Source organism: Pseudonaja textilis, chromosome 1 (assembly GCF_049901715.1).
Source record: "Pseudonaja textilis isolate UNSWEBS1 chromosome 1, rPseTex1.2, whole genome shotgun sequence".
Taxonomy (NCBI): domain Eukaryota; kingdom Metazoa; phylum Chordata; class Lepidosauria; order Squamata; family Elapidae; genus Pseudonaja; species Pseudonaja textilis.
This window is the reverse complement of record NC_141990.1, coordinates 8,960,561-8,979,573: the sequence shown is the minus strand read 5'-3', so window position 1 is coordinate 8,979,573 and position 19,013 is coordinate 8,960,561. Positions and strand designations below refer to the sequence as shown.

The window sequence follows — 19,013 nt, the reverse complement described above, 5'->3', positions numbered from 1 at the left end:
ACGTTCTAGTTTAAGCATGAGATTTTAACTTTTATATCCCTATCTTTGGGACAGATTTCTTGTGCTTTTAAAGTTGGATGCTTAAGGAGGGAAGCAGATGGGAGATACTGTTTCAAGATAGATGAATGTCAAAACTACAGGATCTGTGTTTATATTTTCCCACTTCGACGGAGTCTCTGAAAATGAACTTCAATCGCAGTCAATTCAACTGGATATGTAAACAGATTGACTGCAAGGGATATAAATCCTTCCATTCCCCATTGTCTTGTCAGAGCTGAAGAAGCTTCTTGGATGAGAAGCGAAATGTCTTCAAAGAAAAAACAAAGTCCAAAGTTGCCTCCTGAAAAAGCCCTTTGGGACAACCATGATCTGGATGATTGAGAATATCTCTACAGACGTAAACAGACTGAGTTCACTTGACATGCTGGCTGGATTTACAGATAATCAGTCGGAAGAAACCTTGTAGGTCATCTAGTCCAACCCCCCCTCCCACTACAGCATTCCTGACAAATGGCAGTCCAATCTCTTCTTGAAAGTCTCAAGTGATGACGCTGTCACAACTTCCAAGGGCAATTCTGGGAGTTGAAGCCTACACATGTTGTAAAAGTTGTTTAAGTTTGAAAAAAACTCAAATGAGCTAATCTTATCCATCATTCAGAAATGCAGGTCCTGTATCGATGGTACCTATGCAACCTTTGCGGCAGTCGCTCCCTTTCTTCCAGGGCTCCGCTTGCAGCCAGAGTGCCTTCCAGGACAACTCTTAGCTCCCATCATTCCCAACACAGCCCCTGTGATTATGGGGCGAGCAGACAACCACAAGGTGGCAACGACGCCCCTTCTCCCAGGTGCTTGTTGCATCCACTCTGAATGGGAGCTGCCTGGGATACTTGCATCCGGAGGCCCTTTCTGTGCAGGGGACAATTGCATGTGGAATCCTTCGTATCTAGAGTCCTTTCTGTGTCGGGAATGATGGCATCTAGAATCCTTCGTATTGGAAGTTGTTTCTGTGCCGGGGATAATGGCATCTAGATTCCTTAGCATCGGGAGTCCTTTCTGTGCCAGGGATGATTGTATTGGGAGTCCTTTCTGTGCCAGGGATGATGGCATCTAGAATCCTTCATACTGGAAGTTGTTTCTGTGCCGGGAATAATGGCATCTAGAGTCCTTTGCATGTGCCGAGAATGCTTGCCTCAGCAGCCCTTCCTGCCCTGACCAGAGGGATGGCCTAGGCCTGGGGTCTCCAACCTTGGCCAGTTTAAGCCTGGCGGACTTCAACTCCCAGAATTCTCAGCCAGCAAAGCTGGCTGGGGAATTCTGGGAGTTGAAGTTCGCCAGGCTTAAACTGACCAAGGTTGGAGACCCCGGCCTAGATGGCCACAAGGGCTCCTGGAGACTCCGCCCCGCCAGTCTCCACACCGAGGAGTGTAGTAAACCCTCCAGCAAACACCCACCACCCGGCTCACCCGAGCCCTCCCCAGTAAGCGCGCGCCGCCGGCTCTGCCCCGGAAGTGGCGGCCGCAGCCGCGGCCCAGCTGACAGGAGGAGGAGGCGGCGGCGGCGGCTGCAAGATGGCGCTGCGGCCGGCGGGGCTGGGGGCCGGAGCCGCCCCCGCCGGGGTCTCCGGCGTCGCGCCCGGGCCGCCGGGGATGCCGAACGCAGCGACCGGAGGCGCCGGAGCAGCGACCGCAGCAGCCGCGGGAAGCCCCGGACCCGCCAGGTAGCCGAGCCACAGAGGGGCGGCTGGGCGGGCAAAGAGATGCGGGGGCGGGGGCGGGGGGGGAGGGAAGCGGAGGGTCCCTCAGGAGGGTCTTGAGGGTCTCCATTGTGTCCCATGCTTCGCCTGCGTATGGGAGGGGCGTGTCTCGTCCGCTTTTGAGGGGGCAAGAAAGCTGAGAATGCGTGGGTCACCTGTGACAGGCGCTTGGGTGGGTGGGTGGGTGGGGGCCACACCTGGCGATGCCCAGGTCCGTCCCTCCCTGTCATTCAAAGTGGGATCCAGTGGGGTCGGTCCACTCATGGCCTTGCTCGCTGGAGTGCAAAAGCGGGTTCCAGTGGCTCTCCGGGACACCCCAAGAAATCCACCTGGCTCCTCTAGATGTTGCCGGCTTCTCTTGCACGCCAAATTCATATATGCCTCATGTTTGACAAGTCCACCCAGCCTGCAGGCATCCACACCCACGCACCCCATTTCAGTAATGGTGGTCTTCGACTTAAGGCCAGAGTTGAGCCCAAGATGTATGTTGCTAAGTGAGGCGTTTGTTGAGTCTTGAGTTCTGCCCTGTTTTACGACCTTTCTTGACTGCTTGTTGAGTGAATCACTGCAGTTGGTCTGTTAATAACCTGGTTGTTAAGTGAATCATGCTGCCCCAGTGACTTTGCTTGTTTGAAAGTGGAATCAGGTGACCCCAGGGCACTGCAACCGTCATAAATGTGAGTCAGTTGTCAAGCATCCGAATGTAAATCATATGACCATGAGGATGCTGCAACGATTTTAAGTGTGAAAAACAATCATAAGTCTTTTTTTCCAGTGCCATTGCAATTTTGAAGAGTCACTAAATAGACTGTTGTAAGTCTAGGGCTACCTGCCTTGCCTCTGCATAGAGACATATACTGTATGATACCAATAAAGGAGAATATTTTTAGCTCAGGGTTGAAATGAGGGGTCAATCAATCAGGATAGAGCTGGGACCTTGGAGGTCTTCTAGTCCAACCCCCTGTTCAAGCACAGTGCACAAACCAGGCCAGATCCCTCGAAAGAGGGGAAAACTATTTACAGGAAAGGAGAATTTACACAGTTTACCTTCTTATCTTTTTGAAACAAACATGGAAAGTGAAAGTTACAATATCTACAATGCCCTTTTGGCTGTGACACATGCATTACATTCAGTGTATGGATCCAGAGGCCGACCAACCATGATAACACTTGGAAAGAGTCTCAACTGTCCAGTCATGGCAGGTAATTTCTGTGACTATTCAGAATAGAGCTGGAAGGGACCTTGGAGGTCTTCTAGTCCAACCCCCCTTGCTCAAGCAGGAGACCCCATACCATTTCAGTGGCTGTCCAGTCTCTTCTTCAACACCTCCAGTGATGAAGCACCCAGAACTTCTTGAGTGACGTTTCACTGATTAATTGTTCTTACTGTCAAGAAATTTCTCCTTAGTTCCAGTTTGCTTCTCTCCTTGATTAGTTTCCATCCATTGCTTCTTGTATTGCCTTTGGAAAATAAGTCCACCCCCTCTTTGTGACAGCCCCTCAAATACTGGAATACTGCCAATCCATTTCAGCCATCCATATCAAAACTATGAGGGTCCTTGGTGCTCTCAGAGCTTGGTTGTTTTCTTTACCAAACTAGGACATTTCATTACCAAACTAGGTAACATCATCAGTGCTCTTTGTTGATGACAAGTTGACTAGCACTGATGACATCACTTAGTTTGGGTAATGAAACGTCTTCAAGAAAATAGCCAAGCTCAGAGAGCAGCAAGGATTCATCATTTCAACCCTGGGCAACAAATATTCTCCTTTATTGATATTATGTATGTCTGTATGCAGGCGTGCTGCTGTAGTGCGTGTGTGGATGTGAACACCTGCACACTGGGTGGACTTATAAAAAATCCAGCAGAGGCTTTTGTTGTCGTACACTGGCTGAGCATTTTTCTGAATACACTCACACACAAAATCCATCTGCCTCCCCCATAGGAGCATGTAGGAGTGTTCAATTTATACTGCCAAACATTTCAGGTTCATGAAATGTTTGGCAGTATAAATAACCCTAACCAATGAAAAAGCCTTTAACCATAAACACAGACAATTTGCGCACAATAGTGCATACACACTATTGAGCATTTTTCTGAATACATTGAAAACTGGTATATATAAAATCCCACTCCCACTCCTATGAATGTTTATTGAAGGTGGTTATTTAATTTATAGGTAGTCCTTGGCTTACAACCATGTGTTTACTTAGTGATTGTTTGAAATTACAACACTGAAAAAAGTGCCTTATAATCATTTTTTACACCCATGATCCTTGCAGTATGCCATGTTAACAACTACCTGTATATGGCTGCCTGTTCCAAATTCATCCATACACACATGCACACACACACACACACTAGCTCGATACCCGTGCTTCGCTACGAAACTATGTGGTTGGGCTTAGTTTTTAGGGAGGAAGATAGGGGGGGAATTCTGCCTCTGCCTACCAGCATCCATTGGTATTCATCTGGCTAGCATCCTCTCAGTGTGTGAGAGAGTTGAGGGCTGTTTGGAAACTGAAGCAGTATTTGCTATGTGAGCAAGAAGGAGACAGCAAGGAGTCAGGGCATGGCTTAGCTCAACTGTTCTGTACTAAAGCTGCTTGGTACTCTGAAACTGAAATTGAAACTCCTCTACTTGTGTTTTGCATTTGGAACAGATTTCTTTTTAGGTGGGAAGGGGGAGTAGAGCTCCTTAGCATAAGAGCATGTTAATAATAATACACTGCTCAAAAAAATAAAGGGAACACAAAAATAAGACATCCTAGATCTGAATGAATGAAATATTCTTATTAAATACTTTGTTCATTACATAGTTGAATGTGCTAACAACAAAATCACACAAAATTTATCAATGGAAATCAAATTTAGCAACCCATGGAGGTCTGGATTTGGAGTTAACACTCAAAATTAAAGTAAAAACACTACAGGCTGATCCAACTTTGATGTAACGTCCTTAAAACAATTCAAAATGAGGCTCAGTAGTGTATGTGGCCTCTATGTGCCTGTATGACCTCCCTACAACGCCTGGGCATGCTCCTGATGAGGTGGCGGATGGTCTCCTGAGGGATCTCCTCCCACACCTGGACTAAAGCATCCCCCAATTCCTGGACAGTCTGTGGTGCAGTGTGACGTTGGTGGATGGAGCGAGACATGATGTTCCAGATGTGCGCAATTGGATTCAAGTCTGGGGAAAGGGCGGGCCAGTCCGTAGCATCAATACCTTCGTCTTGCAGGAACTGCTGACACACTCCAGCCACATGAGATCTAGCATTGTCGTGCATTAGGAGGAACCCAGGGCCAACCGCACCAGCATATGGTCTCACAAGGGGTCTGAGGATCTCATCTCGGTACCTAATGGCAGTCAGGCTACCTCTGGTGAGCACATGGGGGGCTGTGTGGCCCCCTAAAGAAATGCCACCCCACACCATTACTGACCCACTGCCAAACCGGTCATGCTGGAGGATGTTGCAGGCAGAAGAACATTCTCCACGGCGTCTCCAGACCCTGTCACGTCTGTCACATGAGCTCAGTATGAACCTGCTTTCATCTGTGAAGAGCACAAGGCGCCAGTGGCAAATTTGCCAATCTTGGTGTTCTCTGGCAAATGCCAAACGTCCTGCACGGTGTTGGGCTGTAAGCACAACCCCCACCTGTGGATGTCGGGCCCTCATACCACCCTCATGGAATCTGTTTCTGACCGTTTGAGCAGCCACATGCATATTTGTGGCCCACTGGAGGTCATTTTGCAGGGCTCTGGCAGTGCTCCTCCTGTCCCTCCTTGCACAAAGGCAGAGGTAGCGGTCCTGATGCTGGGTTGTTGCCCTCCTATGGCCTCCTCCACATCTCCTGATGTACTGGCCTGTCTCCTGGTAGCACTTACATGCTCTGGACACTACGCTGACAGACACAGCAAACCTTCTTGCCACAGCTCACATAGATGTGCCATCCTGGATGAGCTGCACTACCTGAGCCACTTGTGTGGGTTGTAGACTCCGTCTCATGCTACCACTAGAGTGAAAGCACCGCCAGCATTCAAAAGTGACCAAACCATCAGCCAGAAAGCATAGGAACTGAAAAATGGTCTGTGGTCACCACCTGCAGAACCACTCCTTTTATTGGGGATGTCTTGCTAACTGCCTATGCTTTCCACCTGTTGTCTATTCCATTTGCACAACAGCGTGTGAAATTGATTGTCAGTCAGTGTTGCTACTTAAGTGGACAGTTTGATTTCACAGAAGTGTGATTGACTTGGAGTTACATTGTGTTGTTTAAGTGTTCCCTTTATTTTTTTGAGCAGTGTATATGAAATACTAATGCTCTGATGGTCATTTCCAAAAATCCTTTCTTAGTGAGCCCCTAGAAGCCAAGAAGAACATACGTGCCAAATTTCAAGTTTGTAGGCTTTCCGGTTCTGGAGATTTTGTGATGATGCATGAGTGGTATTTCGCTTTTATACATATAGATATAGGAAATTCCCGCCCCTCCAACATATATATTGTTTTTGAAACTGTCAGAAATGTATCAATTTTATTTTCTGGATGCATTATAAAGAGATAAGATTTTTTTCCTTTCTTTTTCTCCCTCTGCACACAAATTTCCTCAGAAAGTTGATATTTTAAAATATATATTTTTATTTAGTTTAGATTTTAAAATAAAACTTTATTGTAAACAAGCAAAACAATTTTAACCTCCAAGGGAGCCCTTGTCCCTTCTTCATATCTATCAGAGATAAAGGGAGAGATAGAAAAGTGATACTTTAAGATTTACATATATAGTACTCAGAGGTAGTATTCAGCAGGCTCTGACCAGTTCTGGAGAACCGGTAGCAGAAATTTTGAGTAGTTCGGAGAAATGGCAAATACCACCTCTGACTGGCCCCGCCCCCATCTATTCTCTGCCTCCTGAGTCCCAGCTGATTGGCTGGGTATTCTTTTGTGGCTCTGCACAGGAGAACGGAGCTGGAAATCAGGTTAGTGGGGTGGGGAGGGAATGGGGATTTTGTAGTATCCTTCTCCTGCCACGCCTACCAAGCCATGCTCACCAAGCCACACCACGCCCACCATGCCACACCCACAGAACCGGTAGTTAAAATTTTTGAATCCCACCACTGATAGATTTACAGTATAGGTTTAGATAAATACATTCAGAATATCCCGATATTTGACCTTTCAGTTATGGATTCGTATATATTAATAAACACACACATAGAGAGTATATAAGAGCAAATAAAATAACTGACAAATGTAAATAGTTTTCCTTAACCAAATATATATAAACAGAAGTAATAATTGATGTTAAAAATATGTACCGATAAGCAATTTCTTTACATCAATTATATATAAAATTAGAACATTAGAAGATTGACCTGGTGCCAGGTTTTTGTTGTTTTTAATGTTCTAATTTTTCATCTGTTTAATTTTTTTTAGTTTAAATGTGATTTGTATGTTGTTTTAACTTTTTATTGAGAACCACTCAAAGTTGATTAGAAGATGGGCAGTTATAAATGTTTTAAATAAATTAATATAGTGTATGTGTGTGTGTGTGTGCGTATAAGATATACATAGAGAAACTAAATTAGAATACTTCTCTTCATATTTTATACTGTTAGGGAATAGATTAGATTCCTTTCCTCACTTCCAGTATCATTTTTTAATTAGAAGAGTATATTGTAAATGATGGGAAGCTCTCTATTTTACAGTCTCCATTAAATAGTATGGGGGCTGAGCCAAGATTTGAAATGGTTATGAAACCTCCAATTAATGATGCTTAATTAAATATCTAGTTCAAACAGTAGTTCCTTGCTTAATTTAACATGTGTCTTGTTAAGGAGAGGGGGGGATCGTTTATTTACTCCTGTATTTCCTATATTGGACAGATGTATCATGAAAAATTGATATCAGAACTAAAGTTTACACTCTCAACCCAGACGTAATGTTAAATACATTTTAATGTCCTTTAGCCTCATAGATCTCTTTTCAGTGATAGAGTTTGTTTCTTGAAAAATGGTATATGTTTCTTCCTTCTTTCTCCAATATATTTACAAAGGAAGTGAGCATTTCAAATCTTTATAATAATACAGGTAAAATAACACAGACACACACACAGAGAGAGACACCTTGAGTTGAGTTCAATTTGTGGTGAGTACACATGCATACAGACCTTATTTTTCTCAACACAAAGGAAGTGGTTTGCCATTACCTGCCTCGAGGATTGCTTGGGTGTGTTTGTTTGTTTATTTCTGGGCCTAGCCCTGTGTTTATCACACTCTGGTAACTTTAAGATGTCCGGACTTCAACTCCCAAAATTCCCTAGCCAGCAGCACATTGCCTGAGGAATTCTGAGAATTGGTTGATGTTGCCAAGTCTGGAAAAAAAAAATGACTTTAGCCTTTAACTCTGGGGCCAGTTTGGTTTAGTGGTGAAGGCACCAGACTAGAAGCCAGGAGCCTGTGAGTTCTAGTTCCACCTTAAGTATGAAAGCCAGCTGGGTGACTTTAAGCCAGTCACTCACTCCCACATTCATCACACAGGGTTGTTGAGGAAAATAGGAGGAGGAGGGAGTAATATTGTGAATGCTCGCTGCCTTATTTATAAAAATAATAAAGGCAGGAGATAAATATTTCCTGGTGATTTCCCATTCAAGTGCTAATCATGCCCAATGATCATTCTTATTCTAGCCCTCTCAATAAGTACTCTTAAGAGACTGAATGATAAAGAAATGAACAGGTAGTCCTCCACACTTGGAACCAAAATTAGTGAGCCATTATTAAGTGAGCCGTGCCGGATTTCACAACTTTTATCGCCACAGTTGTTAAACAAATCACTGCAGTGAATCTTGTGATTGTGAAGTGAATCTGCTTGTTGGATGCCAGCCAGTGATCATATGACCCCCTGGGACAGTGCAACTATCATAAATACATGCCAGTTTCCAAGCATCTGATTTTTGATCATGTGACTACAAGGAGACTCCAACAGTCATAAGTGGGAAAAACAGTCATAAGTCACTTTTTTCAATGCTGTTGTACCTTCGAACGGTCACTAAACAAATGGTTATAAATCAAGGACTACCTGTATAGGATTGAGGAAGGAAAAAACATCTACCATTTTTGGTATAAGGAGCTCAAAATTTTTAGCAGGGGAACTGCCTGCATTGGCAACAGTAACAGTGAACAGTATTTCAAATAGTTAGGATTAGTCATCCATTTTCTCCTTAAAAAAACCAACATTGTAGTCTTGTCCACGGTAAAAATCACCTAAATTAATTTTTGCTTCTCATCAAAATTCTTTTGAAATTCCAGCCTATTCTACTGACACACTAGGATATGAGTAAGCTAATAAAAGGTTTTGTGGGCAGATAAGCTTTGGAGTGTTTGATTAATGAATATTCATTTCCTTTTACCACAGAGAAATAGATGGCAGACAGAACCAAGGCCTTTTAAAAGTACCCAGTCTTCCTAAAATGTCATGGCAGGCTGTTATATCTGTAAAGAGTGATCGGTTTTAATGAAGCCCAATACTTGCAGATTGTATGTAATTTTTGTAGGACCTTTAGCATCAGAGAAATAATAGTTTGGCATTGTTATTTTTTCTTGAACTTTGAGTGTAATTAATAAATGTTCTTCCTTTTTCTGCATAAGCTCTTATAAATCACCCCTTCTTTAGAAAGGCATCTATGTTTAATGACTTTTTCTTTCTTTCCTTCCCTCATTAAATGGCAATGAGTCAGGCCAGGCTGGGTTGTGTGACACTACCTTTTGTGGATACCTGCTCTCCTTTTCCTTGCTGTTGTCACCATCGGCACCACAGGGGTCTTATTCAGATATCACTAGGGAGATTTAAATATAATATGCAGATATGAACTCTGAAATAAGACGGGGTTGACCTCTGTTGTAGGCTTGGTATAATTAATCAAGCCACCCACCTGCGCATGTGGTTATTAACGTCTGCTGTTTTGTATTCTGAATTAGTTCTGCTATATAGATAGATCAAATTTACTCAACCTGATGCGCTTCAGAGATATTTGAGCCTTTACTCCTAGACCTAGAACCGTGGTGGCTAACCTTTTGGGGCTCCTGTGCCAAAAATTGTGTGCGTGCTTGCACGCTCGCACTCGCGTGCCAGCACCCAGAAGGCAATGTGTGCCCCCACGCCCCCTACACATGCGTGTGTAATCCGCACCCACCCATGCCACCCCCTTACCCGCACTGCACCTCACAGCTGATTTTCGGCCAGACTTCCCGTATTTTCAGAAAAACAAGGAATGCCGAAACGAGGCTAGTTTTTGGCCTGCAAAGCCTGCAGAAGCCTGCAAAAGCCTCCTTCAAGCCTTTGGGAGGCTGAAAAAGGCCTCAAACTGGCCAAAAATCAGTGATAAGGCACGCACATGCCCAGTGAGGTAAGTTTGCCTGCAGCTCACGTGCTGGCACAAATGGCTCTGCATGCCACCTGTGGGACGTGTGTCATAGGTTCGCCATCATGGACCCAGAACAAGCACCTACTAATTGGAGCACCATATGTGTATATGAGGGTGAGATCAATGTTTCTCAGTTCAGCAACATGAGGACTTCAACTCCCAGAATTCCCCAGCCAGCAGTTGAAGTTTATACATCTTTAAGAGGCCAAAGTTCAGGTTTAGTGACTATTTGAAATTACAGTGGCACTGAAAAAGTGGCTTATGACAAGTTTTCACACTTAGGACTGTTTCAGCACCCACAAGGTCAGTGATCAAAATTTGGGCACCTGGCAACGGTGTGTATTTATACAGTTGAAATGTCCTGGGGTCATGCGATCACCATCTGTAAGCTTCCCAGCCGGCTTCCGACAAGCAAAATCAAGTGGGGAAAGCTAAGATTTGCTTAATGACTGCATAACTCACTTAACAGTTGCAGTGATTCGCTTAACAACTGTGGCAGAAAAGGTTGTAAAATAGATGCCACTCATTTAATAACTGTCCTGCTTAGCAATGGAAATTTTGGGCTCAGTTGTAAGTCACAAGTCACTGTTAAGTCAGTTGCTAAATGAATCTGGTTTCTCCATTGACTTTGCTTGTCAAAAGGTTGCAAAAGGTGATCGCTTCAACCATCATAAATACAGGCCAGCTACTTAGCACCAGCAAAGCTAGCGAAAACGTTTAAAGATAAATCAACCAAATGCTGGAAGTATCATCAAACACCGGCAACATGCTACCATATGTGGCGGTCTTGCATAGAAGTTAAAAGATATTGGACAAAAATACACACATGGTTGGAAAAATTATTAAACAACATATAGATTTGAAACCTGAAATATTTTTATTAGGAATGGTACCTGAAGGTTACAGTAAAGAAAAATATATTTAATCATACATGTATTAACAGCAGCTAGAATTGTATTTGCTCCGAATTGGAAAAGTGACAAGATACCGATAGAGGGAAAAGTAATCGAGAAAATATTTGAATGTGCAGAAATGAATAGATTAACATTGGAAATTAAAGAAAAAGAAGAATCTGAATACTACATGGTATGGGATTTATTTTATCAATGGTTAGAAAAGAAAACAAATTAAAATGGATTAGATGAATATATGAAGCAATAAGAGAAAATTGTTAAAAATAGATATATTGGATATTACTTATGAAAATGTGATTATTGTTATATTGATAAGGAGGGTATTAATCATAAGCTGTAAGCACACAGAATATGTACCTGATAGACACACGGTTGAAATGGAATGGATTTATTGTATATAAAAAATAAAAACCGTTATTAAATAAATAAATAACTACAAGCCAGCTGCCAATCATCCAAGTTTGATCATATGACTACGGGAATGCTGCAGTAGTCATGACTATGAAAAAACAAGTCATAAGTCATTTTTTTCAGTGCCATTGTAACCTCAAACGATCACTAAGCAAATTATTGCAATTCAACAATAATTACCTGTAGAGACCACATTTGAAGACTTTGTAACCCTTTTTGTGGAAAAGAACCAAGGTCCATCAAGAAGTGATCACTTGGGGAGCTCCTGTAAAAAAGTAAGAAATTACTCTTAGGGTTGTCCAATCCTACCTTCTACCAAACAGGTAATCATTTAGAGCAGTCTTAAATTTTTGTGGTGCTGATTATTACATATGGCTGGAATATTATTCAAGGTCACTAGCCAGTTGAACAAAGAACGTCCATCCAATCTGGGTCGATCACCAGGACCAGAGAGGTTTTGTCTTCTGAGCTTTCGGACTTAACGCTGGTGACCGTCTTTAGGGAATTTCTCTCTTCCAAGCTATTGGGCTCCAACGTGAGCACAAAAACTCAGAAGACTAAACCTCTGGTCGCAGTGACTGACCCAGATTGGATCCTGCAACATATCCTGGGACACATATATTTGTTTTCATTCATGAAAAAACAACCGTGAATGTAATCCTGCAAGTGGTCCTTGTGAAACTTAAATTGGAAAAGTGACTGGTCAGTTCAAAAAAGATAGGCATTGACATTTCCCACAATCCATGAAAGATATTCAGAAACCTAGCGATGGCATAAAATCTTGTTGATCTACATTGGTTTAACGCAGTCTTCCCTTACCTAATAGCAATAGCACCTAGACTTACATACCACCTCACAGTGCTTTTACAGCCCTCTCTAAGCAGTTTACAGAGTCAGCCTCTATTGCCCCCAACAATCTGGGTCCTCATTTTACTGACCTCGGAAGTATGGAAGGCTTGACTCAACCTTGAGCCGGTGAGGATCGAACTGTTGGCAGTAGGCAGAATTAACCTGTAATACTGCACTCTAATTACTGTGCCACCAGTTCTGCCATCTTGTTCTCCTGGAATAAAGGCCCATCGTTTTCTGGGTTCTATGGGAGCTGGAGTCCACCAAAGCTTGACAGTTCCAAGCTGAGAAAGGCCGATCTGGAGAGATTGTTGAATTATTACTGCAGTAATGGGAGCCCCTTTCCTGGCCATAGTCCAGAACAATTATAAAGTACATCTCTCTGCCCTTAGACTAAAAAGAAAGGCTATTTTCCATATTGCATTCTCATCATCCCGTGACAAAGCAATCAATAAGTGGCCTAGGGTGGACTCAGATGTCTGGTTTCTCCTAACATTGGATAAACTCGAGAACCTTATCAAGTCTTCGATCTACAGAGGAACTAATTTATGCCTTTGACTTTCTCGCCTTTCAGTCTTTTTAATTGTACTCGATGCATTTTCTCCTCCTATCCAATGACAAACCCTCCCCCCAACCAATCATTATTTTTCTCTGCACATTTTATACCTGGCGCTAACTAACATAACACTATTTCTTTTTTCAAGAAAGCAAAGTCCAAAGCGTTTTTGTACGAGTTTTTGGGAGGTCAATACTTGTCAATTTACAGTATTTTTGTCAATTTTTTTTTTAAATTCGAGAACAGCAGACCAGTTGTCAAAGAGACACAGCAGATGAGACTTGTTCCCTGGGGATTTGTGAGACACTTGTTTTGCTATTATGGAAAGAAACAAATGCTACATTTTGTTCACATCTCCTATATATCATAAAATACAGGGAATTGTGATGAAACAAATACATTATGATATTAAGCCTCTTGCAAACATTAGTCTAATTTTTAAATTGCAACAATATAGACATAAACATTGCCTTCATCTTTTTGGCCTGTTCAGTTCTTATGTTTAAAAGTATTAAATTGCTTTTTATTTCTTCCACTATTTTTCTGTCTTAAGAGCCAGAATTGAGACTGACAGCACTTCCATTGTGCTGTTATTTGCAATTACAGCTGATGAACTGAATGATTTTCCTGTCCGTTAAAAAAATTGTATGTTGTCGTGGAATTTGTCCTTATTCATTCAGGCTTTTGTGAAACATATTGCTTACTTATTTCTTGGCCAGCCAACATTCATTCTAAGGAAAGATCAAAATTGCCTGGATAGCATTGAAATCCAGGGTACTGAGGTTTTGTTTAAGTGGCTTTGGTTCACCTTGCAAAAACCTGGAAAAAAATGTATTGAGAAAAAAAATGGGGAGATGTGTATGTTTGCATATGTTTTCCAATTGCATATGTTTTCCAATATTCCATGTATTATTTTTCTTTCCTTTTGGGAAAAAAGAACAGAGCAAAAGTTTTTCTTTCCCAACTTTTCCCATTTCATTTTCCAGACTCTCTATAAAACTATAATAGCTAACCCAGTGACTCAACATCAATTAATATTCAGAACTGATGTTAATGACCGGTAAATTCTATAGTTGAACAATGACTTGGTTTAGATTGCACACAGTCAGAAATATGGCCCTTAAGATTTAAAAGGAAGCAGATGTGATTTTTTTTTTACATCAATGGACTGAGTCACAGACTGGAAAGAATCATATAGTACACCATGTGCCTTGTTTAAACTATGTTTTTGTTTTATTTTTTACTAAGCCATAGTGACTTGGCAGATTTGAAACATTTAAGCCATAAAGTATAGTTCACCATACATCTAATGCTTGGATTCACTTGTTATGTTAGGTCAGAGTTACACAAAGTACTTTAACACAGTGCGCATCCCTGGTTGCTTGTAAAGAAATCCTCCTGAACATTGAGTCTTGATCATAGAAGCAATTAACAGAACAGGAAGATTGGGTGAAACCAGGCTTAATAGCAGGAACTGTGAGAGGGATCTTGGAGTCTTAGTGGACAACCAGTTAAATATGAGCCATCTGTGCGGCAGCAGCCCAAAAAGCTAATGCAATCCTAAATTGCATTAACAAAGGGATACAATCAAGATCAAGTGAAGTACTAATACCACTCTATAAAGTCTTAGTAAGACCACACCTAAGAACGCTGCATCCAGTTTTGGTCACAACACTATACAAAAGATGTTGAGACTAGGGGACTGGAGACTAAAAAATACGATGAACGGTTGCAGAAATTGGGCCTAGTCTAGGGAGGAGAAGGACCAGGGGAGACAGGATAGCAGTCTTCCAATGTTTGAGGGGCTGCCACAGAAGAGGAAGGGGTCAAGCTATTTTCCAAGGCACCCGAAGGCCAGACAAAAAATGATGGAAACTGATCAAGGAGAAGATTCAAACTGGAAATAAGGAGAAACTTCCTGACAGTGAGAACAATCAACCTGTCAGCCTTCAAGATCTTTTCTACTGCTTTGCATCTTTCGGCTGCCATGAGTAACGGGGGGAGGGGTTGCGTCTGGGAAGAGAGCTGGAGGTGTTACATTCTTGTGTTGTATAAATGAGGAGTAGGGGGGAGTATAAATTCCTGCTCTTAAGTTTCTATTTCCTTGCTTAGCCTTCTTTCCTCTGCGCAACTGCGAATCCTTATCAAAATATGTCAAGGTCAACGGACAGAGGCCTCATCACCACCTGAAGATGCCCACATGATCATATTCAGAACTTTTTATTGGAAGGGTCTTTTGAACTTTGGGGGGTGGGAACAATTCCATCACTTTGTATATGTGATCTGCGCGCCTAATTTCTCAGATTCAGAATTCTACCTGTAGCTTCCACTTCGAATTTCAGTAAAAGAATCCTTTCCTCTAATTTATGGAGTTTAAGTATTTCTTTCTTGGATTTTGAATGGAGCACAGACTGACACAACCAATGGAACAGAAGTTGCCTTCAGAAGTTGTGGGAGGTTCATCACTGGAAGCTGTCAAGAAGAGATTGGACTGCCATCTGTCAGAAATGGTGCAGGGTCCCCTGTTTGGGCCGGGGGTTGGACTAGATGACCTATAAGGTGCCTTCCAACTCTATCATTTTGTTCTATTCTAAGATTAATAAAGATGTGGACTAAATGGGATTTGTAAAGCATTTAAGAGAGAGGAAGGACAATAATATTCCAATTATCTGTTGAAAAGGTCAGAAGTCATATATTTCTTAACTTTAGTTTTCTTTTTCTTTCCTTGTACTTTTTTGTACAGTTAGTCCTCAACTTACAACAGTTCATTTAGTGACTGTTCAAAGTTACAATGAGCACTGAGAAACATAAAGTATGGTCACGTGTTCAGACACTTAGCAACTGACTCATATTTATGACGGTTGCAGTGTCCCAGGGTCTGGCGAACCCCTTTTGTGACCTTCTGACAAGGAAAGTCAAGGGGGAAGCCAGATTCCCTTAACAACCACGTCACCAACTTAACAATTGCAGTGATTCACTTAACAATTGCGGCTAGAAAGGTGGTAAAATGGGGCAAAATTCACTTAACAATTATCTCTCTTGGCAACAGAAATTTTGGGCTCAATTGTGGCCGTACGTTGAGGACTACCTGTATTTCTTTTTTTGCCCCTTTCATTCAACTTGTTTTACACGAACATTCTTAATAGGTATGGTTTTAAAACCAAATTCTATCTTGGCTTTAAGCGTTTTTCACAATCTGACCTTGTGCATAGGAACCAATGGGGTCTCTCCCCTGCTTCATGGGGGCACCCATCTGTGCTAAAGACTTTTAACAGGGCGTGTTCTTTTCATTAAATGACGTACAAACTTTCCCCCCCCTCTCCTCTTCTCGTTTCAGCTTCGTTTTTCCTGTAGCTGGTGGTCTTGGCCCTCAAGGTAGGTAAAATTGGAAAGGGGTTTGGACTTGAAAAGAGAAACACAAGGTATCTTAAGTTAGGTGTCTATAGCAATAGCATTTAGACTTCTATCCTGTCCCATAGTGCTTTACAATACTCTCTGAATGTCTATGGAGATTCTCAGTCATCCAGGTCATGGTCATCCCAGAGGTGTTTTTTTTTTCAAGAGGCAACTGGACTTTCTTTGGTTTTTCTTTGAAGACATTTCGCTTCTCATCCAAGAAGCTGATTCAGAGCTGAAGAAGCCTCTTGGATGAGAAGCGAAACGTCTTCAAAGAAAAACCAAGAAAGTCCAGTTGCCTCTTGAAAAAGCACCTTTGGGACAACCATGACCCGGATGACTGAGAATCTCCGTAGACATCTGCAAGAAGACAACCAATCTTAGAGAGCACCAAGGATCCCTCATCAATGCTAACTCTCGTTTCAAAGATTTAAGGTCTGTATTGATAAAAATCCTTGGAAGCATCCTGAGAGGTCATTTAGTCCAGCTTGCTGCTTGATGGAGGGCTGATTAGTCTTTTGGCTAGGAGGCTAGCTATCCAGACAGATCATTATTGCAAATTAAATAATATAAGAAGTTTGCACTGCTTTCAGCTCTCCTGCCAAGAAAATTCTTTTTGCCTGAGTAGGAAGCCCCAGAGAGCAGGAAGGTCTACTTCAGGGGTGTCAAACTTGATTTCATGGACGGCCACCTCAGTTAAACACAACTCCTCGGGGGTGGGGGAAGGGCTGGGGGAGGGGGGCAGAGTGAGCATGGCCAGCTTGATGTCATTTGTGTCGGTGTCTGTAGTAGCCTGAGCTCTCTGCCGGCAAAAACGGACTCCCGAGCTCTGTTTCCAGCTGCGACGGCCTCCTGCAACCCTCCGCCAGCGCAAATGGAGCTCGAGAGGGCTGTGCACGGGCTTCCCGAGCTCTGTTTTCGCTGGCAGAGGCACGGCGGGCTGGTCCTTCACTCTTTTCCAGGGCGGTGCTGCAGGCTAGATCTAAGCACCGTTGTGGGCCAGATCCAGCCCATGGGCTTTGAGTTTGACACCCCTGGTCTGTTTGGATCCCCAGCCCCTTAACTATAGCTCAGTGGCCCCCAACCTTTTTTGTGCCACGGCCCGGTACCGGCATCACAAAATGATCCATGGCCCAGTACCGGCATCAGCACGCATGACAAGGCAAGGCGAGCCGAGCGACCGGCCAGCCAGCTGTCCCCCACTTCTCCCTGCCACCTTCAACTCCTCCTTTGTACCTTTGTCGATGGGCTTCGCTTCGGGACGGCTTCGGGACGGTCGCTTGGCTCACCTTGCCTTGGGTGCTGAAAGAATCCTCGTGCCTTAGTTTCGTTCGAAGCCCCCTCCCTTCGATGAAACTAAGGCATGAGGATTCCTTCAGCACCCAAACGCCGTTTTCCAACTGGAAAAGCTCACCCGGAAGCACTTTCTCGTCAAACATGATGGTGGTGCCCAGCAAACCGGCGGCCCGATAGGAAATGTTCCACGGCCCGGGACCGGTCCACGGCCCGGTGGTTGGGGACCCCTGCTATACCTAACATGTTGGCCCAATTGTACCTGTTCTTGCCCTCTTGTGTCCAGGGGTGGAATTGACCCCACCGGAATCCTAACCAGTTTTTAATGTCTCGGTGTAGGCATGATTCCAATGCAACAACAGAGCTTCTCGATGGTGCCTGTCATGCAGCCCAATATGCAAGGCATGATGGGGATGAATTACGGTTCTCAGATGCCTCCAGGAACGATGACGGTGCAGGTACGTCCTGAGGCGATTTCAAGAGGCCTGGTTTTTCATCGGTATCAGGAATTATTTTATTCCGTTCAAATTACTTTACCCCACACTGGGTGTCTCTAGGCGGTTTACAAATAAAATGAAATAAAATCCTACAGAAGTCATAGTTAAAAAACAAAATTGAAACGCTGATAAAGGAGAATACAGGTAGTCCTCAACTTACAAAAGTTCATTTAGTGAACGAAGTTTCAACAGCATTGGAAAAAGTGTCTTAAGACCATTTTTTCACACTTACGACCGTTGCAGCATCCGCATGGTTATGCGATTTACATGCGGATAGCTGGCAGCTGGTTCATATTTATGACGGTTGCATTGTCCCAGAGTCACGCAATCCATTTTTGCAACCTTCTGAAAAGCAAAGTCAATGGGGAAGGTCAGATTCATTTAACAACCATGTGTACTCACTTAACAGCAGTGATTCTCTTAACAACTGGGTCAAGGAAAGTCATAAAACAGGGCAAAGCACACTTAACAAATGTCTCGGCAACATAAACTTTGGGCTCAATCGTTGTCGTAAGTCGAGGACTACCTGTCTTTGTACCTGAGGGTTGAAATGAAGGGTCCCTTGGTACTCTCTGAGCTTGTTTTTTTTTTTTTTTGCAGGCTTTTCATTACCCAGCTGGGTAACATCATCAGTGCATTGACGCTGTTATCTGGTTTGGGTAATGAAACATCTAAAAGAAAACCACCAAGCTCAGAGTATATCAAGGTCCCCTCAAAATTAAAAGTCAAAAAGAACACTTGCAAAGTTAAAAGGAGCACCTTCAACCCACCAACCACCTCCAGGGTTGCATGATATACTTGCCCCACCCCCACCACAATCCTGTTGGCAGAGCCAGGTCTTAGCCGTCTTCCTCTTTTAACAACTCCATAATTCCTTGCGGTGTGTAGTCTGGGCAACTGAATGGAACGGAGTGTTTCCTGGCT

The 19,013-nt window shown here is 43.1% G+C and overlaps 1 protein-coding gene across 3 annotated transcripts in view; it reads left to right on the top strand.

Annotated features, from left to right (window-relative positions):
* Positions 1-1,518: 1,518 nt before the first annotated feature.
* Positions 1,519-19,013, top strand: part of SYNRG (synergin gamma) — an 88,114-nt gene continuing 70,619 nt past the window's right edge. For 2 of the 3 annotated variants that reach the window (XM_026710322.2, XM_026710321.2), the window contains exons 1-3: positions 1,539-1,717; positions 16,241-16,278; positions 17,932-18,050. In XM_026710322.2, coding sequence (XP_026566107.2) covers positions 1,569-1,717; positions 16,241-16,278; positions 17,932-18,050 — 306 coding nt within the window. In that variant the 5' untranslated portion in view covers positions 1,539-1,568. Of the gene's footprint in view, positions 1,718-16,240; positions 16,279-17,931; positions 18,051-19,013 lie in introns of all 3 variants that reach the window. The other variant, XM_026710319.2, reaches the window with a different exon arrangement.